Below are 24,519 nucleotides of genomic sequence, written 5' to 3'. Positions count from 1 at the left end.
TGAAGTTTGATTGGTTTCACCCAATTCACGTGGAGTTGCCACTTACCAAGCATGAAACACACACCTCTCCAACTCATTATACATTTTTTCATCATTGCAGCACTTCTAATCATCAACTATGCGCACCAAGGCACGGGCACGCAACACATGCAAACAAAATTCACCCTCTAAGAGCACCGACCAAAACACTAAAAGAAGCTTCCAAAATGAGATAATAAAATTAGGTACACTCTCAACACTAATCTTTGCCCTTTTTTCTCAAGAAATTCTATTGGTCACACCATTAAATTTTGTACCTATAAAAGAAAGGTTTGGTCTCATTACTGTCTTTGTTTACTCAATGTTGAACATGCAACAAGTTGATAAGAGAAAGATGGTGGTGGAAGAAGGAGAGGCATTGGTGGCATGCAGTGACAAAAACATGAAAATTGGGGTGACAATATGGGACATGGAAACAGGAGAAAAGATGCTTCACATACCAACATGTGCTTCACCACCTTTAGGTATGTTATGCTTAAGAAATCGATTCCTCGTGGCATCACAATTGAACAAACATGGATCTGTAGGTGGAGGAGCCATTGTTGTCTGGCCCTTGAACAAGGTAATGTTTTCATTACATAATAACACAATATCGTTGATGTTTCCTTTATAAATGTTTGTTAATTTTTATTTTCAACTGCTGGATTGTTGACCTAAATTAATCAGGTTGTTTATAATCAAATTGATCCAAATAAAAATTTCAAATTGATCTAAAAGAAATGCTCAAAATTAATTTTTATTGGTCGTTTTTAGATCTCCTTTTGTAAAAACCGGCCAGATCGATTTCATATTCTTTTATCGTTGACCTAAATCAGGTTGTTTATAATCAAATTGATCCAAATAAAAATTTCAAATCAATCTAAAAGAAATGCTCAAAATTGATTTTTTATTGGTTGTTTTTTTTCCGGAGGAATATTGGTCGTTTTTAGATCTTCTTTTGTAAAAACCGGTCAAATCGATTTCACATTCTTTTATCAAAATCAAGTCAATTGTATACTAACATTTTAATATTTAATTACTTTTTTAGGGGAATTATTTAATTGTTTTATTATCAAAACAAGATATTTTATTATTTATAATAATTTATATTATATCTCAATAATATATTTTGTTGTCAAAAAAATCTTAATAATATATTTTAATATAATATTTCTTTTATTGTTTCACATGTCTTCGATGTGATAAAATACTTTTTAAACAAGTTGGGGAAGGGTGAAAATTTTATCGATTAAAGTATCACTAATAACCATTTTACAAATGATTTTGAGGGAATCTGAACTTTATACCTTGAGATTACAAAACTAAAATCATAAGTCTTACTAATATTATGTTTTTATTTTTACAATACTTGATTGAACTTTGTACCTTGTGGCTCTAAGTTTTTCTAATATTTTTACATTAACTTAAGTCTTACCACTACGTTAGCACCTCAAAAACATTAAATCAAATTGAAATTGGAAGATAAAATATTAATAAGAGCGTAATATCTTATTATATAAAAGTCTATATATGCTTAAAAAATTATTCATAAAAATTGAAAAGGAAAAAGTCGCACAAATTTTTTATATTTGTTTATATATAGGTAGATATATAGTTGCGATTAAATATGAGACCAAACTTCTTGAAGTGATGTCTTGGCGTTAGAATGCAAATAATCAAATAGAATCAAATCAAATACAATTGGAGTGAATAACAAATTAATTAAATGATTTCCCTTCCTCAAAATCGGTCCAAACCAAACTGTAAGTACACATGGTCCAAAGTGCACCTTTTCGCTTTTTATTATGGGAGCGCGTGCTTGAAAGTATAGATCCGTGTCGGAATGATTCGGTCTTGAATTAAATTGAAACGCATCTAGGTCCAATATATTATAAGAAAATTGACATTTTTAGAGGCACATATATGTTTTAGGAAACACCCAAAATTTCCTCCAAAAATACATTTTCTGAGAAAAATAGTTGGTTGGATCAAAAACATTTTTTTCACAGGCAATTTTTTCCTTTAAATAGATCGATTCACGAATTTAAAAACATAAAGCTGTTAAACCTACCTATAGCATTAAAATAAAACTGTTATAACAAAAATAAAATTAAAAATAACTGATGTTACTTTGAAATATAAAGCAACTCTTATTTTAAATTTCTTTTTTAGGTATATAACACTAAATATGCGAGGAAGAGAGTAATTTGAAGTTGCTAACTTTTGACCAAAAACAATTTGCTTCAGTTTGCAACATGAACAAGAGCCTAGAGTCCATTAACTATAATCTATTAGTCACATGGCAATAATTCCAAAATATTATTCTACGGCTTCTTTAGTAGTTTGCAATTTGTCGATAACAAACTAATTAATCCATAGTCCCCGTGAGCTTAACTCAGTTGGTAAGACAATGCATGATATATACAAGGTCCGGAGTTCGAATCCAGACACCACCAAAAAAACAAACATATATACAAGGTCCGGAGTTCGAATCCGGACACCACCAAAAAAACAAACTAATCCATACGTGCGTCAAATTTAGGCTTTAGAGAGCTTTCATGTCATTGTCCTAGTAATAACATGGAAGCAATGGTCTTGTTTTAATTCGTGATCTTGCTGTTGTTTAAAGGCTAGTATACCACTAGATGGCTTATTAAAAAAATCCACATAGAATAAGGGAATTATTGGCAAATTAACAATAGTTTTGCTTATTGCTTACTAGCATAGACTAACATGAAAATTCAATAATTATGATGTGAATATTGCATTTAATATCTTCTAAATTAATTTTCCCTCAAAAAAATATCTTCTAAATTAATTTAAATATCATGCAAAAATCTCTATTTTTTACTCATATTTTATTATTTCAGCCGCAACAACCACTTTTGAATTACACAGTGGAGGCCATTGGGCCACTTTCTTGCACAAAAGAAGGCATATACCTTGTGGGAGGTGCTTTATCTGGAACTGCTTATATCTGGAATGTATGTATGCAAACCTTCAATGTTTTTATTTGTCTAATCATTTTTGCTAACTAAACATCCAAAAACCTATTTCCTCAATTAGACATTTTGAGTATAATAGTTTATTGAACATGACTTAAATTGGGTGAACGTTTTATCAAAAATTTGATCCTAAGACTCCCTTACATGTAAGGTCGAATGCTATATTTAGATGTCTGATTTTTTTTTTTTTTGTGAAATTGAGTTGTTTATGATGAATTGTAGGTGACTAGTGGAAAATTGTTGAAGACTTGGACAGCTCATTATAAATCTATAGATCATATAATATTTTCTAATGACGATTCTCTTCTTATTTCTGGGTCAATTGATGGTATGATATGTGTTTGGTCCATGATAAGGTAAGGATTGAACTTGTTTTTCCTATGTAACTTTTGGACTCAAATATTAGTAGATATTAAGAATTATAAGAACCTTTATATTGATGCATTTGTTGTACTCAATTCGATCGAAGTTTGCTAGATGTGGAAGAAACAGAAAGCTCGAATCCTTTATTACATTGTTTGTCGGGGCACATGTCCTCCATAACAGGTCTTTTGGCAACAAGGTGCAGTTGCTTTTCAATTTTAATATCAAGCTCTCTTGATGGAACATGCAAGGTGATCAATATTAGATTATGTATAAGAATCTTGTAAAATTTTCATGTGCACTGGTTTAATTAAGATGATACATTAATTTGTTTATCATAACAGGTTTGGGACTTCATCTCTGGAAGGCTTATGCAGACTCAAGGCTATCCTTTGGCAATAACTTGCATCACACTTCACCAAGGAGAACATATTTTGTTTTGTGGTGCAAAAAATGGAACAATCATTGTCAACATGCTTGATATTGGTTTGGAACAAGGTCCTAATTTCATGATCAGAGGAGACAAATCACTTGAATTGACAGGACACATGTAATAAACGACACCTAAGACTCGTCATTTCTCAATACTTACGATATAATTTCATTTCAACATAAATGGTTAGAACCTATGTAAAGTTAATTAAGTATAATGGTGAACTTAAATTTTTGTCAACTTTGCAGGGGAGCTATTACAGCAATGGCATCTAGTCGGACATGCCTAATATCGTCTTCTGAAGACTGCACAATCTGCATATGGGATGCGATCAGTTGGACAATCACTCGAAGATTCGATCTTCAAAAATGTAATTTGAAATTTCTAACTACTCCTTTTCTTTCTTTTAAATTGTTGGTTTCTAATGATTTTCTTTCTTTTTTATCTGTCATTTTGAAATTGCATGGTTACATTGAGTAAAAGCACATATAAGCAGTGTTAACTATTTTCTTATTGGCAGGGAAAGTAACTAATCTCGTCGTGATACCTCGGTCTCCAGCATTCTCCGCATCGAATAACACGAGAGAGCTCAAACGATATATTGTTTCTCCATTGGATAAGTGTCCTCTGCAGATCAGCAGATACAAGGAAACTACTACACTTCTTTCTTTGTGTCGCCTCTTCAAAGAAAGACAAACTTGCAGTGATTTAAGAAGCACTGGTTTATTGAGACAAAATATGTTTGCTTCACAGGTTTGCCTCTACTTAAACACAACATAAAGATTTTCATGTCTTGCATTGCAGTTTAACTGTCATAGAGTTTTGCACTCAATGCCTTTAACAGTTTAAGCATGAATAACTATATACGCGCACATTAAATACGCTACATATTTTTTTTAGTATATGTAAAAATTGTAAAATGAAATTTCTATTTAGAGGCATAGGCCGGGGCGGAGCCACCACCCGGCGAGCCTGGGCACTCGCCCGGGATCAATTGATACTTTATTTATATTTGGCCCAACCCAATAGCCCATTAACCCACTTAAAAAAACAAAAATTTGGGCAAACTCAACATTTTCACACACACGCGCACAAGAATTTCTAGCTCCATAATTTTTGCCCAGGCTCTATAAAATTCCTGGCTCCCGCCACTGGGCATAGGTACACTAGATGGTGGTTTTCATTAATTTTTTCTTGTGCAGAAAACACACATGCCTATGGCCATGACCATAGAAATGAAAGTGGAAACAAATATAGAGAATCGTTCACGGGCAATAAAGATGGCAAAACATGTAATGGTGATGAATAGACAGTTGAAGTCACGATTGATGGACATGTTACGTTGCCGATTGTTTTGTACAAACAAAATTCACTCTCAAAAAACAGGTAGAAAGAAGCTCAAAATTAAGAGTATTTTATCAGAAGGGGAAAATTAAAAACCTTAGCTTCAACTTGTTTATGCCTCAGGAGTCAGGACGTGTTTCAAGAGTTGTTGCTTAGAGATTGATGTCTTGACTTATTTATTTATATATAAAATGATGGAGATTAGATTATGCAGTGGCCATGTCACTGAGAGATGGTTAAAAGAAATGCCGTTTTGAAGAGTCTTTTGTACATAGTAGTGTTTGGCTTGACTTAATTTTTGCTTCTCATCTTAAAAAGTGAAGGCCAATTTTTTTTTTTTTAAAAGCTCTAAAAATAAAAAATAACTTATTTTTGTTAACAAAAACTATAACACAAGCTACTTTTTATAAAGTTACATGCAACAACTTTATGTGGCCAACGTAGAGTATTTTGTTTTGTTTTCGTAGATAAGCGAAGTGACAATAATCATTAGAAACTCATACATCTGTATAACAATTTCGACAATTTTAACGATTGAACTAGGACTTATGAAAAAATAGTTTCTAGTTCACAAAAATTAGGCCCTTAATGGCTTGAAGTTTGGCATCATACCCAAAAAAATATGCAGCCAATGACAGAAACCAAACACACATGTTCCTAGGAATTATGATCATCTTAACAACCTATTTACTTATTTGCACTTAACAACATGAACATTTGTGATACTTTTTGAGAGGGTTTATAAGAAGAACATATGACATTCCTTAAAATAAAAAAAAAACATACGACGTGTCTTTAAGCTGTTCTCAACTTATTTTTATAACATCTCCATGATAGCTAATGAAAATATCAATTTATTTTATCTGTGTGTATATCCATTAAGCTATTTACTTCGTGTCTATGGTAGATTTTATCCGTGTATCTATTATTGTTTTTCTTCATAAGTCAACGATTACTATTATATTCATTTAATATTTTTTATTTATATATATCTTGTTCTCTTAACAGCTAACTAATTGCTAAAATTTGTCATTAAAGAAAAATCATTTATTTAAAGGACACAACATAGGTGTATTTCCTTACATGTGTTTTGTATGGTTCTTCACATAAAATTTACTTTTTGTAGTTATAACAAAATTTGAAAAAAATTATGGATATGAAAAATCACATGTAGTTATGAGTATCGTATGTGTCCTTAAAAAATGAATATTTTATGTGAAGAACCATCCGAAAAACATTTAAGAAAAATGCAATGCACCTAAGTTTTATCCTTATATTGATTCTAGGAAAAAACTTTGGTGCATTTTCTTAGATGCTTTTTCTAAGGTTCCTAATTAAACTACTTATGATTTCCTCAAACCCACAGTTTTCTCAGCATTTGTTATAGCATAAAAATGCATTTTTAGCTAAGAATCATACGGAAACACATAAGGAAATTTACATAAGTTTTTTTTCCTTAATTCTAACTATTTGTTTGTTTCTTAGTTATCTCCTTCCTCAAATTTCATTTTAAATTATATTTATTTTAGCATAGTTTATTAAATTTAAAGGATAGAGAAAATTTAGATAATTATTTGATCAAGTTATTTATTTTTCAATTTTATATCTATATCTATACTATATATAAAGAAAATAGGACATTTTTGGCTGACTTTTTTTTTCCTCCTTCTTCTTCTTCTAATTACACCCTTAAGCAAATTTGACTATAAGAATATTATTTTATTGGTGTTATTAAAAAAGATAAAAAAAAATTTGTCAAAAAAAAAGATAAGAATTTATATTATATTTGTAATATTTTTTTGAAAGATACTATATTTGTTATATTGTTGGTGTCATTGAAAAAGATAGGTATAGGTTGTTATAATATGAAAGTGCAAAATGTCTATTATCTATACCTATGATTTTAATCGAAATAATTTTAGTCAAAATTTCATAAAAACTATTGCTCGTAGTTTATATGCATTAACGTAATAAGAAGATTGCACATATGAGCACTCATCAAAATCAAAATAATTTTAATTAAAAGTTTATAAAAAATATTGTTCATTATAAGAAGATTGGCCGTGCCCGTCTTAACGCTGGTATTTATAAGGAAATAATTTTATTTGCCTACAAGTGCTCATTATTTTCATTCTAAACACAAAGTCTTAAAAAAATTTCAACTTAAATAGCTAGCATTTATTTATTTAAGGGTTAATTAAGTAAATAGTCCCTATAAATATTTAGAATTTTGTTTTTAGTCCCTACAAAATAAAATGACACTTTTTAGTCCATATAAAATTTTCCATCAACATTTTTAGTCCCTATAAAATTTTCCATCAGCATTTTTAGTCCCTATAAAATTTTTCCATCAGCATTTTTAGTCCCTAAAATGCTTAAGGAAAATGTCACAAGGTCTAAATAGTATGATTTTATTTTGTAGGGACTAAAAACAAAACTGTGAATATTTATAGGGACTAAAAACTTAATTAACCCTTTATTTAATATTTTATGTAGATATTAAAAGTTTATTTAATAAATTATGAGTGCAATATTTTTTCACTTTCATAGGTACTAAAATTATTTTGCTTAAAATCATAAGTATAGATAATAGACATTTATTTTAGTATAGATAATAGACATTTATTTCGATTAAATTTCAACTTAAATAGCTAGCATTTATTTTTTTCACTTTCATATTATAACAAACTATACCTATTTTTTATAATATTTCTCACTTTTATTTTAGTGTTTGTGTTTGTGTTATATGTATAATATTGCTCATATTATACCTGAAAATTTCACTACAAAAATTTACAGGTATAATATGAGCAATATTTTTTCTTTTATTAATTTTCAGTTATACGAATTTTCAATCAATATTATACATATAACACAAACACTAAAATTTTGATAATTTTTTCAACTTAGATAGGTAGGATTTGTTTATTTTTATATTTTAGGCTGATATTAATAGTTTATTTAATAAATTACATATTATGACATGAGTAATCTTTTTTATTTTATTATTTTTGAGTTGTATAGACCTTTAATAAATATCATACATATAACACAAATATCAATGTTAGGTATATAACCCGGCAACACTGTAAAAATACTTTGTTGATATACGAGCGAATTCATGAGTGTATCCACAACTTTGTTTTCCAAGTTGTTTTTGAACTGGGCGCTTATAGACACAGATATCATTTCTTACCAACACCAACACAGTAGTCAAAATGTTCAATTTTTAATTGATGATCGTTGAAAACATGTTTTAGTGTTCCTCAACAACATTTTGCCATTCTTTTAAGCATCTGGTGGAATCAAAATCGAACAAAAAAACACCATAAAGAAAATGCCAGATTTTTTTAAATAGTGTATTCTTAGCAACATTATAATTGTCTCTAACGGTCAGCGCTTAAAAACAGATCAGTCAGCACTTAAAAACAAACTTATGGACGTGCAATGACCGTATTAGTTTTTAACAGAAATTTTTTATATAAAGTTACAAGAGCATATAATAAAATCAAGCATACCTGAGAGTCCGAATACAGCACGAACAAATGATTTGATTATGGTTGACCTTAACCTTAATTTCGTCGTCTATTGCATCACAAACGATTATATGTTGGTTATATAGGATGCAATGCAAACATATAAAGTGATAAATGTGTGAATATATTGCTGCTGTAAACGATTTTAATTGAAATTATAATGAATTTTTATGTTTGCTTATGAGTTTTTTTTTTTTTTTTGCAAATCTTATGCAATTAAGTCAATGCAATATTGTAGTTTAAAATGATTACTTATGCAAAACTCACTTAATTGCTAATACTTTCTGAGTAATGGCACGCGGTTACCTCTCTCCATAAATAGAGAGTTTTGTAATTCATTCCAACAATACAATACAATAGTACTCCCTCAGTTTCAAAATGAGTGTCGTTTTAGGTGTTTACACACATATTAAGAAATGCAATGATTAAGAGAAAGAGAATAGTTATTTTACCAAATTATCCTTATTAATTATTGGTTAGTTTTAAAAGTAATACTTTGGAAGTAGTGTACAGAGTATTAATTGGAGGGTACAATTGAAAAGAAAAAGTTATTATTGCATTGGAAACTGAAAGCGACACTCATTTTGAAACAAATATTTTTGGCTAAAGCGACACTAATTTTGAAACGGAGGGAGTACAATACAATACAGCGTATCAATCAATCATGTACTATTACATTATATCAATTGTTTACTCTATCCATAAATGGTGATATTGAGAGGTGTGTATTCCACTCCAAATTCCAATATTGACATTAAGTGGTCTTAAAAAAGTTATATTAATATAACAAATACATTGGATGACTTGTCATACTATGCATCCCATCAGATGTCCTTCTCTTTATTGCCTGATGTCCTTCTCCTTATTGCCATGAGTTGTTTATAATTGCAGCAAATAATTGCAACAAAGAAGCGACGTCATTACCGTCTATCGTTTGCTCCTTACATATAAAACATACCTTGACTTGATCGGTGTCCTTTCACCACAATTGAAACTTGATACCTATTCACATCCTCAATGTTGCTGTCCTCAATGTTACCATCCTCATCCTTAGCGTTGCCATCCTCAATCTTTTTTTTTTTTTTTTGAGGAATGCCATCCTCAATCTTACCATCCTCATAGTCGTTATCATGACATTCCTCCCACTCGGCGCATATGTTGTAAAGAGAATCATACATTGATATACCATACCAGTAAGTTCATTAGTGTAGCCACTGTCTGTGCAAATAACTTTGTCTTTCCAAAACCTTGTGCTCGAACACAAAGAGATGATCATCTAATCGTTTCACCGCTTCCTAAGACATGTCATTTGAACTATGTTTATATAATATGTACCCTTGTTAAGTGACAATTGTTCAGTTTTACTGGTCTTTTTACATCACAATTGTGCATGACAGTTTTTGCACCTTCCGTTAAATAATGGTCAGATTGAAAAGGTTTTAAGGATTTCCATTGAGTTTATTGCAGTGTCAGTGCAAAGATTGGCTTTTGTACGTTAGACCATTTACAATGGTCACCAACATTAAACACCCTTCAACACCCACTTTTTCAATTCCCAACACTCCACATCATCTTCTCTCTCTTAATTCAACACTCATTCAACTTTAACCTCTCCAATGGTTTTTTTCATTCAACACTCTACCCCACCACCTTTTATTTCTTATTCTTATTTAATTTTATATTTTTGTTTTTATAATTACGTAAAATTACAATTATCGATTATAATTAAATTAAAATAAAGAAAAACTTAACATTTTTTTTTTTGTAAAAATAAAATTTATTTAAATAATTTATTTTTATTTTTCTTAACTTCAAATGCAATACAATATTTATAGAGGAAGAAGATAGTATGGTATCATAAGAAGAAGATAGTGAAAAACTTGATTTTTTTTCTGTGTCCAAATCAAATGAACCAAGTCTCTATTTATAGAGGAAAAAAAATCATGAATTTTGATATATTTTTTATTTTTTTTAAAATTATTTTACAACAAAATAATTGAGGTTTAATTTTTAAAACAATTAAAAACCGGGCAACCAATAACATGCCAACACGCGTCCCCCTGCATTCCAGATTTTCTTCTTCTCTCTCCGTCCAAATCTATTCACGCGCATTGTCTGTGCGTGTTGTACACGCGCCAGAATCAGACGAATAAAATTGCGCCGCGTGGCATCTGGTCTGCTTTCAATTGTGTTGAACCGGTTCAACTCCTCTTTCTTCCACCTCAATATTAAGCATGCATTAAACAACCCATTGGAGTGGTATTTTGTGTTGAATCTCATTTTCAACATGCCATTGTAAGTGGTCTAATAGCATAAACAAAGATTCAAATTTTATAGTATCATCGCATATGAACAACTAGCATCACCAATATCCAGGGTAAGTTTATATTTGTTTTCTTTTCTTTTCTTTCATGTTTGCTTTCACTATTACTACTGACAAAATAATAGTTTTCTATGGTAAGGTAAAATGAATGCAATTAGACTGTGAACTGTATAATAAGGACATATTCCTCTAAAAAAAAGCAAGGAAATTAGACCCAAAAATCGCCACTTTTGGGTCAAAATCACCATTGTTTGGGTTAAAAATATTGATTGAGACCAAAATTGCACCAATGTGTAAAAATGGGAGACCAAAAATTGGGATTTAGAAATAGATTGACCAAAATCATATTTTAGTTAAATAATAGAATGGTCAAAATTGAGTAGTTTTCACAAAAAGTCATTCAAACACATTCATTAGTATCCAGTTTTGTGCGGTTTTTTTTCTTTTATCCATTCGCGATTTTAATTTGGATGGTTTGAATAAGAACACCCCTAAATTGCAGAATTGATGGCTTGTGATGAGCTCAGCTGATAATTTGTGTGAAGATCAAGACTATGAGGAGCAATGGTATCTTGTATGCGTGTAACAGGCTGAAAACAAAAAACATATTACACTGCTGCTAAAGGTTTGATGGTGATCAAGGGTAAAAGCAAAATGGTACAAGTTCATGGTTAAAACAAAAATTTAGTATTAAGACATTTTTGACTGTAACCGTGTAATGATATGCTTATATTGTAACTATTGGCAGTTAGCACTCTGGTTCAATTTATGAATAAGTTTTAGCTTTTTCAAAAATAAAAATATTTTTGTGATGAAAATAAAACCAACATCAATAAATCTACTCAAAATTCCAATCACCCTCTTATAAAATCTAAATATATATAAATAGTGAAATCACAACCGTTCATTCAAATTAAATAGAGAAAAAAATTAAAACGAAATTCTGTCTTTTACTAGTAATTTATATCATAAATGTGAGAATGAGTGTAGGAAAAAGATGCCTAAATATTTGTTATAACTACAATTATTCAGTCAAGCATTTCTCCTGAGTAAACTTTGCTTTGGACAGAATTTCAGAAGATAGTTCAATAGCCTGATTAAATCCATACTCCCCTCCAAAGGGTACATCTACAACACCAAGTATTTTTGCCTGAAGACGGGGATCAAACATATCTGACCTACTAAGCTCAGTTTTGAAATCAGCAGAACCAGCAAGTATTAATCCAGAAACATTAGGCTGGCTGGTAGCAGGATTGATATAGAACTCTGTTGCAAGGTCAGCAGTCTTCCTCACATAGTTATAACGTTTCTCCATACGAGCACGGGAAAACCGTAGGGCAGGTACCCCTCCTCTTCCATATTTCTTTGGAAGATACACAATAAACTTGTGAAGCACTTCTCTTGTATTTCCACTCAAGGTCCCAAACACAGCGCCATTGTAATCCATGACAATAAATCCAAACTTGTCTTCAGGTTCCTGGAGCTTATCAGTATGGTGAGCATCAACCATCTTTGAATGATAATAATAGATCAATAACCTTGAAAGAAATAAGGACAACAAATAAGCTGTATATACGCATAGATGCAATGTGAAAAAAATAAACTCGATGCATGGTGAAAAAACATATTATCAAACAGAAAACTGAAGACAACAAACCATCCTGCTGACACAGACATTAGACGCTACATATACATTGATACAATGAGACCGATGAAAAATGGATAAAATTATTTAATTGAATGTAATTACATGTGTCAGTGTCGGACACCAAACACGCCTTTGATTGGACTACAAAGTTTTTGTCCCACCAAAAACTAGAAACAAACATAGCATTCCAATGAAGAAAGCAAGTTAAAAAACACAACATACAAGATTCAATTTGTTTTATTTAGACCATACGTAAGATGAAAAGTTAATCCATATTAATATCAAATTCAATCTAACCTTTTTTATGACCAGAAAAATCCCCCAAAACCAAAAATTCCAGCTCAATCCACAAATTTTCACATAAGGTAGTAAAGAAACAAATAAATCAGATGATTAAATAATCCACGGCAAAAAACCCTAGTATTTGGCAAAACCCCTGATATAAAAATAGTAACTTTTACGTTGAAGTCTAAAGCATCACAAAACAGAGCATGCACATATATAGTAATAATGATGGTTGATGTTGAAGATAATAATATGACTACGATGAACAATGAAAACAAAATCGTAAAATCGTTAAAAGTACCGTGCCGCGGCGAATATTGAAGAGGCGTACCCTAGCTGAAATTTGGAGCACTTGTATTGTATTTGAGGTGGAGCGGAGGAGAATAAATAATTTGGTGAAGCAATCAAAAGAAAATATTTGATGGCTTGCAGGAGAATAATCCGGGAGAGACATAGGTTTGATTCTTTTTTATTTTATAATTATGATTATTTTTTTGCAAAATTGCTTTAGGTTTTTTTTATCTTATATGTGTTTCTTTATCTTTTTTCATCCCATTTAAATTATCTATTTTTTGAAATATTTGCAACTTATTTTTTTACTGTGGAAAAATTGGATCAATTTAATAGAGTCGCTCAAAAACTGATTTTTCATTCCTTCTTAACTAGGAACGACTAAACAGTCATGAAACACAAGAAACATTAGGGAGATTCCTTGATTCTTTTTTTTTTTTTTTGTTTTTTTTTTGGAGGTGACCAGGGTTTGAACCTCGACATTACATATATTATGCATTGTTCATACCAACTGAGCTAAGTTCACGAGGACTGATTCTTTTTCTTCTAATTTTACTATGCAAAGGTCAAAGTAATGATAGAAAAAGCTACTTGAAAACTGATTCTTTTATCGTTTATGGATGAGAATAAGTTACGCCGAACTAGGTTTTGCAAGACATAAATCTGACTATCAAAACTCTTAAAGCATACGTCGGAGAATGCGGTCTGCCACATACTTTTACGACCTAAGTTTGACTATCAAAAATCTTAAAGCATGCGTCGGAGAATGTGGCCTTTCAAAGTATTCAATATATACTTCAAGTATATATAGACCAAATTTTATATATATATATATATATATATATATATATATATATATATATATATATATATATATATATATACACACACACGCACACACTTTTATACTTCAAGTATTCAATATATTTTAAAAATCGTGTGCATCAACAAAAGGTAAGATTTTTTTTTAAGGATTTAAAGGTAAGATTTTAAAATCCGGATTGTCTCAATTTGCTCTATAATATTATTTTTATTACAAAAATAAAACTTGTACAATATTCAATATATACTAAATGTGTATTCAATTAAGACAATCTGGATTTTGTTTTTAGTACAACAAAATTTATCGGTATTCAATTGACATTTCTGACAACTTCATGCAATCACCTGTGAAGAATTGCCTGCCAGCCTTATCATTTATTATGTCGCTGTTCCAATGCATGGATATCATTTTAATGCGAAGATACAATATTCATATACATTGAATTCACGTGGTGACAAATTCGGATAGAATGTAAACGAAAATAAAATATTGGATGAGAATTTCCCAGATAAAGAACTACATAACGAATAGTGAAATGAACTTATTTGATATGCATAAATCCATTAAAATTCAAACTGAAAAATACTTGCTAGAAAGTCAAATTGAAAAATCCTTTTTAGAAAGTCCTTTAAAAAGTTTTAGAAAAAACCTACATAGAAAGTCTTCAAAAAGTTATAGAAAAACAATTTGATAAAAAAAATTAGTCAAATTTCATTGGGTCATGCTAACTTGTGCACTAAGGATGCATGTTAAGCAACCTAAAAAAGAGCAACTTTGCATTGGAAAACATAATATATCAACTTTTAAAAAGTTAAATACACGGTTTTTGATACGTACATTTCTATAATGAGTTTCTTAACGAGTTAGCATTTGCCTTATAGGGATTTGGAAAACGAATTCAAATCCCTCCCCCTAACATGTAAAACGAATAATTCTATTTGATATATCTTAACCCAGCAAAAAAATTTGGGTTGCGACGTATCCCCTAAATATTTTCCTGTGATTTGAAAAAAACTCGCTCCCCTGTCCAGTAGCACTTCGAAGTAAAAACAGGGCACCAGTGTTAATAAAAATATGCTTTATTGTAATAAAAAGAAACTTAAGTTTTCATAAAATACTTCTAATAGAAGCAAACCATGAGTACAATACCAATAATAAAACAAAGTATCAATAATAAAGCAAAAAGAATGCATTTCAATGTATCAAAAGTTTCAAAAGCAAGATTGAGGCCACAAGAGATCAGCAACACAGCTTTGATATGCCGTGCAAAGGTCCAATTATCCTTGAAGAAACACCTACGACAAAATATCTCATTCACCTACAAAATTATGCGTTTATTCAATTCAGTAAGGGAATTTGGTCGCACAAAAAAAAATATCAGCAAGGGAACAGACTGCCTCAAGCATATAGTAATGGAATATTGGAATTTCATACAAAGCATGTGCAAATTACCCCCTAATGTAATGAAAAGGCGTAGTGGCCGTTCTAGCAAAGTGTGTCGTGTAAAACGAATATGTAGCATACGAGAGAAGAATATAACATAAACATAGATTGGTGCTTAACAATATAAAAATTATAAAAAGGTTGGTCTAAATTAATCAAAAGAATATTAGCCAATCCTTATCAACATTCAAATGGTCATCCAAACTTACCTTATGACTATTAGAAAATAGAAATCAATAGCAGCATGTAAATTATAAGTTGGTAGAAATTATTACAGAAAAGCACTCAACACAAACTGGCTAGTTTCTTTTTGTGGCGAAGTATAGACATGAAATTATTTGTTATTCACCATCAAACATCGAAAACATTCTCTAATCAATGACAACCAAGACCTGTACTATCACTAAAACATCACTCAATGGGAAAGAAGTAAAAGCAAATGGACCTTGAAATCTTAGCAGGCGAGCTGTTTTTTCATCAAAGCGTTGCTAGGTTACATCAACAGACAGGTTCAACAAAGGCTGCAACACAAGAATTTTCAATTTGTTCAAAATATACCCATAAGATTAACACCAGAAAAAGGAAGCTAGAATATAACACTGTTATCTAACACAGCACAGAAAGAACTCTGCAACCATAGCTACAATAGATATAACCTTTCACTTAGTAACCCAAAAAGAATATGCATGACTGAATTCCCAGGTTAGGAAAACAAAATGAATTTTCAGTTAAATGGAGCCCCATTTGACAAAAAGCAAGTTAAAAATGAAAAATAAAATAGTAAGCAGATTGATATAATGGAAGCTGAGCTACTTGAGATAGAAAAAAATGATAACGCCTGTGTTGACATATATTATGTACACTGACCTTTGTTGATGCTAGGTTGTGTTCTTTCGGGAGTATGACTTTGTTTTTGCCTTTCTGAATACAAGCAGATATCAAAGGAGCTAAATGACACAAAACAGCAAATTTTAGAGATGTTGGGCAAATGAATAAAGAATAACACTAATAATAGATAGATTAAAACTTACGAGGAAATGACATATTTTCACCAGCTGTTGCCAGCAATGTTGCTGTAATTTGTAGTGCAGAAGATCGAATGATAGGAGAACAAGTAAGGTAGTTACTCCTATCAGATGGTACTTTTGGGGCAAAGCAGCTGAAAATAAATACAAACAAAGTTTATGGAACCGATTTCTCACAAAACAAATAGACGTCGACTATGCTAGAGATATAAAAGCTAAAAATGATGCACGAAAGATCATTAAAATTGAACCTCATTTTGGAATCAAACTTTCCATGCAACACAACAGACATACGAGGAAGAGGAGGAGCAGCAGCAGCACGTGCAGCCACCTCCCATACCGGTGCAGGTATTTTGGCCTCCCTTTCCTGCACCAGTAGTAGGGAGGATTTCATTGATTCCTATTTGTCATCAGACACACTTCCATCATCAGAAAAATCATCAAATGTTCTCATATCAAGCTGGTAACGCAGCATCCCACCTATCCCACCAAAGCCTTTGCAAAATTGTGAACCTTCTTGTGATTTGTTGGTGACAATCTCAAGAGTGCAACCAAACTGTTTGTATTCATTTGCAAACCACTCAACCAGAGACAGCTTTTCCTGAACCTCATAATCAGAAGAGCTTTCAGGATCTCTAAAATTACTTTGGTTGGCTTCCTGCTCCTTGTTGAAGTGCTTAATGACAATTCCCCCAGTATTACTATTTTTTAGAACATACCTAGTCATATCCAGATTTTCCCAGACAATAAGTGTATCAACAGCTCCTGCATCCAAAGCTTGAAGAGTATCATCAACACCATAGACAGACTTCCCCGTATCTTGACTGATTTCCTCAAAGTATTTTTCAATCAAGCGTTTCTCCCGAATAAACTTGACATTGGACAGAATTTCAGAAGATTGTTGAATAGCCTGATTAAATCCCATCTCCCCTCCATAAGATACATCTACAACATTAAGTATTTTTGCCTGAAGACGGGGATCAAACATATCTGACTTACTAAGCTCAGTTTTGAAATCAGCAGAGCCAGCAAGTATTAGTCCAGAAACATTAGGCTGGCTGGTAGCAGGATTGATATAAAACTGGGTTGCAAGCTCGGCAGTCTTCCTCACGTAGTTATGACGCTTCTCCGTGCGAAGACGGGCAAAACGTAGGGCTGATTGCCCTCCTCTTCCATGTTTTTTTGGAAGATCCACGTTAAACTTGTGAAGCACCTCCCTTGTATTACCACTCAAGGTCCCAAATAGTGTGCCATTACCATCCATGACAATAAATCCATACTTGTCATCAGATTCCAGGAGCTCATTCAGAGGTTCAGTGTGAAACTTGTTGTCACAAAGATAGAGAGACACATTGATAGGTCTAAATGGTTCAAAATCAAAGGTCTCCTTTTTCTCCTTCTCATCATCAGTCAAAATTGTGCCACAATACAAAACAAGCCCATTTGGAGGAACCTTGTTATAAAGCTTAAGCCTCTGCTGGGCAGAACTGATTGCACCAAGCACAGACTGTCGATTCACCCTACTTTTGATGTTTGAAGCAGTTCCATACTCATTGGCAAGCATCTTGGTAACACGAGATATTTGATCACGCGGGGGTATGATAAGAGAAATCATACTCGTCCCATTTCCTCTGGCAGCTTCAAGATTCTTCATCAATTGCTTGATTTTCCACACCCCAATGTTCTTATCAGTATCATGAGCATCAGCCATCTTTGAACAATAAGAAACTAATAACCTCTAAAGAAATAAGAAAGACAACAAATAAGCCATATCCGCATACATGAGTACAGAAAAGCATGATAAAAAAAAAAGCACATCAAACATAAAACAGAATGTACTAACACAAAGGGGTAAAAAAAAAAAAAGCAAATCAAACATAAAACAGAATGTACCAACACAAAGGGGATTCGATAAAAAATTAATTTTAGAAATGAAGAAAATAATTCAGTGCAAAATTACACTTGGACATCAAACAGTCTTGTGAAACACAGATGATTTCATATGTCCAAAAACTCAACCAAACACAGCACTCCAATGGAGAAAGCAACAAAATAAAACAAGATAAAGTAGCAAGTAGTTATCATCCAAATTTAAATTTGAAAGCATTTCATTTCATAGATGACATATAAGTAGGAACAAATATCCCAAAAAGGCATGAGTAATAACTAATAAGGCTAAAACTTTCTGCCATTTTAAGAATCAAATAGAATTGGGAATTATAACAGAAACCGAAATACAACATACAATTTTATTTTATTTTATTGTGACCAAACATGAGTTGAAAGTTATCCATATTAATATCAAATCAAATTCAATACAGATACAGGCATACAGCTTTCCCATCTATCCTTAAAAATTCACAAAACACAAAGGCTTTGTTTCCGAGTTTGGAGGGGAAGGGAGGAGAGGGTTTTGGAAAAAAGGAAGGAGTAAGTGGAAGAAATAGAGGACATTGGAAAGGGAGGCTTTGGGGGGTTAATTTTTCTTCATAATACAAAACCCTCCTCATTTGGGGGAGCTAAAAAGTTGTATTTGAGGAGGGTTTTGGGGGGTTTTGGAGGGTTTATATGAATTCTTCAAATTTAATATATGTTGTTATAATATTCTTAATATTAAAAATATATAAATCATAAGCATTGGTTTATCATTCTCTAAAATACACTCTTTCAAAAAAATGTGAAAGATTTCTCCATTTTCCTCTATATTTCGCACCCCCGAAAGCCCTCCCTTCCCCTCCCCTCCAAACTCCCAACAAAGCTAAGGGCCTATTTGTTTAAGATTTTTTTAGAAAAAAAAAATATTATTTTTTATATAAAAAATTATTTTTTCCATTTTCAAGTGTTTTTTTTAGGATTTTTAGAAAAATCATTTCATCAAAAAAATCTATTTTGACTCTAAAATGAAAATCTATTAGGATTAGCTTTTCCCAAAATCTATTTTTTTTTTTTCAAAAACAAGATGTAAGTTAAAAATCAAAGTGATTTTTTGGCTAGTAAGCAAACACAAATAGCTTCATATTTTTTTATAAAATCTTTTAAAAAAGATCTCTAGATTTATGTAACACAGAATCTATTTTTTTTTTTAAGCTAAAACAAACGCGCCCAAAATCCAACCTAAAGCAACAAATTCTCACATAAGTAGTAAAGAAACAGATGATCTCTAGATGTTAGGTGGCTCAACTGGTTCTAGGGAGTTACTAACATTTACCATTGCAAAAAAAAAAAAAAAAAAAAACGATTTTAACAAAAAGATTATAATTGCAAATGTCTTTTCTCTTTTTCTGATTCGTACCCACTTTTCCCTCATGCCAAGTTGCACATATAAAATTCACACCACACAAACCAAAGCAAAAACCCTTATATTTAAATCAAATAAATTAGCTACTTCGAAACACAATAGCACATATTAACAATACTAATCCTAATTCTAATACTAATGCACACACAAACACGAGCATGTGAAGTGTAATTTAAAGAATCGCAAAATAGAGCATCTTTAACACAAAATCGATACAAAATTATTATGACGATTACAATTAGTGATAAAATAAATGACGAAATCGCGAAAACTCGCAAAAGAGGAAGACGACACAAAACACTAAACAAAGTCAATAATACTTACCGCGGTGTAAGCTTGTGGTGTGGAGGCCGGAAACAACTGAAGTGGTGGAGCGCGACGGAGACTAGGGTTTGTATCGGAGATTTGCGATCGCACTTTTTACTTCTCGCGTCTTTCTTTTGTTTTTAACTTTTTTTACTGCCTATTTTATGCTTTGTTTTTTGGGTTTTAACTGGGAGGGTTAAAAAGCCCGGATAATAATAAACATGCTTAAAATTTAAACTTTTATTCTTGGCTAACTTATCATAATTTTAATTAATTTACTATTCTTAGAATTTTTATTTTTTTTAAAGATTTTCTTAGAAATAATTAGAATTGGGTTGTTGACCAAAAAAAACTGGGTTGTTGTATTGTACAACAAAAAAATATCAATAAAAAAATCAAATTAATACTCTCTCTGTCTCAAATTATATGTGTTTTGGAAAAATAATTTGTCCTCGATATATGTCGTTTTACGATACCAATGAAAAATAATTTATTAAAATGTTGGCATTGATTGGCAATTGATGAATCTAATAGCACGTATTCTCTCGCAAAGAAGGCAAAGTTATCTGCATTTCCTTTGGATAAAAATGCGCGAAGTGGTACATTGTTCTCTGACAATAGCGAGGAAGAGGTCATGCAGATCAAATATCCAGCTACGTAGATACCATGGTAAACCATTTCTCTTGAATTTTAACAAACTAAGATACTGAAATGTGGGATCGGAAAGTTTTTCTAATGTAATTGCAATTGTTGTTTTGTGTAAAAACATCTCAAATCACATGAGTTAGGAATTTGGTTGGAGTCAGTTAAACTAAACGTGACCCTGTTATGAGTTGATGGTTTTTACAATTTTGGTAATGATACATTGTGCAACCTAAATGGCGAGGAGTCCGATATACCCGACAATGATTCTGTTATGTCACATGACTGATGATATCTAATGAGCTTCGTTGTATTGTTGTTATTTCACTAATGTTTTAATAATCACATGTAATTTAACAGATAATTTAGAAACATTTAAACCGTTTATTTTTATGTCAGTTTATTTTTGTATTGAACCTTGGTTCTTTGAATGCTATTAAACCTTGAAACTTCAATTTGAGATTAAGATTTGCATAACTAATTAATCAGTGCATATAATCTATTATGTGTTTGATTTTACACATGGTTTATGTATATAAAGCTTTAGTTATGCCATTCCATGACATGTCTTTTTATATGCGAGCGCACAGGTATACACCTTAGACCAATTTAGGTGTATATTAATATTTTCACAGATATATAAAAGCTTTATAATCTACCCAGTTTGACAGATATGGTGGTGTTATCCTTTATGTTCCAGGTATGTATTAATTAGCAGCTTCAATCATCTAAACCATATTGGCAGATAAAGTGATTATTTCTGTCAATTAATTGGCAACTTTATAATGAAGAAGAAGATGAGAGGAGAAGAAGAATTAATGAAGTAAATAAATTAGGTATTGGTGATACACTATAAAACCTGGTAGACCTCCGTAATCCAACGATCTCTTTTTTAGGGGATTAAAATTGTCAAAATTGGATCAAATTGATGAACGAAAATAAAGATAGAGGACCAAGTTGATGATTTTAACAGCTATGGGACCAATCTAAAGAAAAGAATTAAGTTTGAGGACCGAGAGTTCAATTAAGCCTAATTTTTTTGAATAACAGCAGCAATATAATATTATTATATGAAAAATTGGTTAAGGGTATAATTGAAATAAAAAAAAACAACCCAAAATCTTTCCGAAACCCCATATTTTCATTATATATAGCATAGATTTAGCTAGCACAACTTTTGTTATATTTAATGATAATTGGACGTGTCACAACGCAAGAAAACTTTATTTTACAAAACATTGATACACCTTGTGCTTATAAACGTTGATATGACTTTCTTTCTCTTGCATACCAACACCACCACCACAATAATATGGTTGTATGTTTAACCCGTCATCTTCAACAACACATTTTAGAGGTCCCATACACCATTAAAACAATTTTTTTTTCAAGAAAATTATCATCAGAGTCTGAAAAAATTTAGGTGTTACCACAATCAAACTAAAGAACACCATGCAAGAATGACTAATGGTTTTTGTTTAAGCAGACGCATCTTAGCAATCTTAGCTGATACAACCTTGTTGACGTGAGAGATTTAACATGTGGATAACTAATGCATTTGTGTATGAGAAAAGAAAATTGCAATTAAAAGTTAAAAACACCATCGTCATAAAGTTGAATGTAAAATGGCGGAAATGCTTCAGCCATCACATCACAATAATCTTCTCATCTTAAGAAGAAACCATTGAAGCATTCTTCTCTTCCTCTTGAAAATAAGCCATTGAAAATAAGTAATAGTTTCTGTTTCCTATACATAATTTATAATGATGATTAATATGACAATCGTACCTTTTCAAAAAAACTGTAATCCCAACGTTGAAATTGTTTTGCATACAATCGTGCCTCCCCAATATATTTTTGGATGTTGCAAGAATAGACCCTATACTGTCCATCTCCGCTCTTACCAAAATAAACATATGTAATTAAATAGTTGAATTTTCAATTCTTCATTATCTACAATAGATTTTAGGGTTTCAACAAGACAATGGACTTTCGATTCTTCATTATAGAAAATAGAATATATATAGTAAACCTTATATTTTACGTATTTATGGAGAGAAAAAAAGAATATAAAAGAACAAATGAGAAAAGACGAGTACAAATAAATAATTAATGATATTGATGTTTTCGGTCTAATTCTAAAGTGGTAAATTACGTAATTTATAATTTATTCATAAAAAGTACGTTACAAAACTTTATGCGATTATTTATAAAATAAAAATAAAAAAATTCAGTTTGTTATGAAAGATAATAGATACCTAATTTATAAATGCAACAAGGGTTAAAATTTACAATGAATTTGTATTTCTAACCTATATAATATATATTCTCACATTATGCATGACTCAAAAAAACTTATATATTTCATGAATGCTTAAGTAAATATATATTCTTAGCATAATATCTTGGTAGTTCATGCATGTAGTTGATGGTGTTGTTTGTTATTTCACATGACTTTAAGAGTCATATTTAATATACATGGAGAATGAGATGGATATGCATCATTTGCAAGATATATTGGTGGTTCGTGCATGAAGTTTGTGGTAGTGTTTGGGATTGAAATGTATTACTCCAGAGTCGTGATTACTTCATGAGAATGAAAGAAAATTAATTGTGTGTGATGTATCTAATATTAAAAAAATATTAAAGTTGATTATATATTAATTGTATTTTTATTTTTATATAATTTTTTTAAGCATTTTTTTTATATAATTAACAAATCATACATTCAATAAGGTTTGGTTGGATTCTAAAATGTTTCCCTTTGAAAATTGATTAAAGCAAGTTGTGATACAATTAACAACATTAATTAAAAAAATTGCAACAACATTAAATGTTGTGATGGTTGTTTTCTTAACAAAATTTAAGTTGTTTAATTTTTTGATCATTGCATATAAACAAAAAAATAAATTTATTTGTTTATTGGGACTAAGATTTGATCAAAATATCTTTCTTCAGACAAAATAATAATAATGGCAACTTAGATTTTTATGGGCATCCATCCGTATGGATCAAAAGGGGTTATAAGCAGGCAAGGAGTCAACCACCAACATGGCAACAAGATCCACACACCATTAACCTCCTGATCAAAGCAGTCAGTGTTTGGGTGGAGGTACACACGACACTTTGAGACTTGCAGACCTCAACAAACCTGAACATCAGAGAATCAAGCATAGGATCACCAACTCAGCCGATTTCAGAAGAAAAAACATGTTTGAACCCAGATTGAGAGACGAGATCAACACATTAGTAACCAAGCAACCTTTTCAGGTTAATAGAACCATACCCTTTTGGGTTTACAAAACCGAACCACCACAAAAGAAGACACATCCGTTACCACCAAATCTCTGATCAGAAACACAAAAACAAACAAAATTGTACGAACATATAACAATACGAACACAAAAACAAAAAATGCAAAAAACTCGATGCAGACCACCACCCAAACCCGAGACTCAAAGAACAATGGCGACATCTCCACCTACGACTGCAACCCCCAATCTTTCTGCGTGGAGGAGGCAAATCCCATAACATGCAGCAACATAAAGAGGCGAACCCTGGACAGTACGTCTGCAACTAACCAGTAAAAGTTGAATCCAACCAAAACATAACCAAATCCTGGCGTACAACAATAAATCTTGAAGCGACGAACAAAGAAAAAGTTGGAACGAGGGACCGTCAGAGAAAAAAGGGGCCATCAGTGGCGCAGAGGTTGAAGCTAATCACACCACCATCC

The 24,519-nt window shown here is 31.4% G+C and overlaps 1 protein-coding gene and 2 pseudogenes across 4 annotated transcripts; 1 reads left to right on the top strand and 2 right to left on the bottom strand.

The window, feature by feature from the left end:
• Positions 1–213: 213 nt before the first annotated feature.
• Positions 214–5,433, top strand: LOC146901611 (protein ROOT INITIATION DEFECTIVE 3-like). The gene is made up of 8 exons (XM_085733529.1): positions 214–601; positions 2,889–3,002; positions 3,246–3,379; positions 3,493–3,637; positions 3,731–3,936; positions 4,068–4,189; positions 4,340–4,572; positions 5,022–5,433. Exons 1-8 carry the CDS (start codon positions 341–343, stop codon positions 5,253–5,255), a joined length of 1,449 nt encoding a protein of 482 aa, XP_085589655.1. The 5' UTR covers positions 214–340; the 3' UTR covers positions 5,256–5,433.
• A 6,467-nt stretch (positions 5,434–11,900) lies between these two features.
• LOC146901610 (eukaryotic peptide chain release factor subunit 1-2 pseudogene) lies at positions 11,901–13,845 on the bottom strand (annotated as a pseudogene). 2 transcript variants are annotated; one of them, XR_015023465.1, is made up of 2 exons: positions 13,287–13,845; positions 11,901–12,560 (listed from the first exon to the last, which is right to left on the bottom strand). The product of XR_015023465.1 is annotated as a eukaryotic peptide chain release factor subunit 1-2 pseudogene, transcript variant X2 (transcript). The 2 variants fall into 2 exon arrangements; XR_015023464.1 differs by having other exon boundaries at positions 13,257–13,836.
• Positions 13,846–16,543: 2,698 nt separating this feature from the next.
• On the bottom strand, positions 16,544–20,291 carry LOC146901609 (eukaryotic peptide chain release factor subunit 1-3 pseudogene; annotated as a pseudogene). Its single transcript, XR_015022418.1, has 3 exons — positions 20,160–20,291; positions 16,789–18,275; positions 16,544–16,671 (listed from the first exon to the last, which is right to left on the bottom strand). The product of XR_015022418.1 is annotated as a eukaryotic peptide chain release factor subunit 1-3 pseudogene (transcript).
• Positions 20,292–24,519: the final 4,228 nt, after the last annotated feature.

This window comes from Medicago sativa, chromosome 8 (genome assembly GCF_051527215.1).
Source record: "Medicago sativa cultivar Bolivia chromosome 8, Bolivia_mono, whole genome shotgun sequence".
Taxonomy (NCBI): domain Eukaryota; kingdom Viridiplantae; phylum Streptophyta; class Magnoliopsida; order Fabales; family Fabaceae; genus Medicago; species Medicago sativa.
The sequence above is the reverse complement of the archived record's forward strand: the minus strand, read 5'-3'. Positions and strand labels throughout refer to the sequence as shown.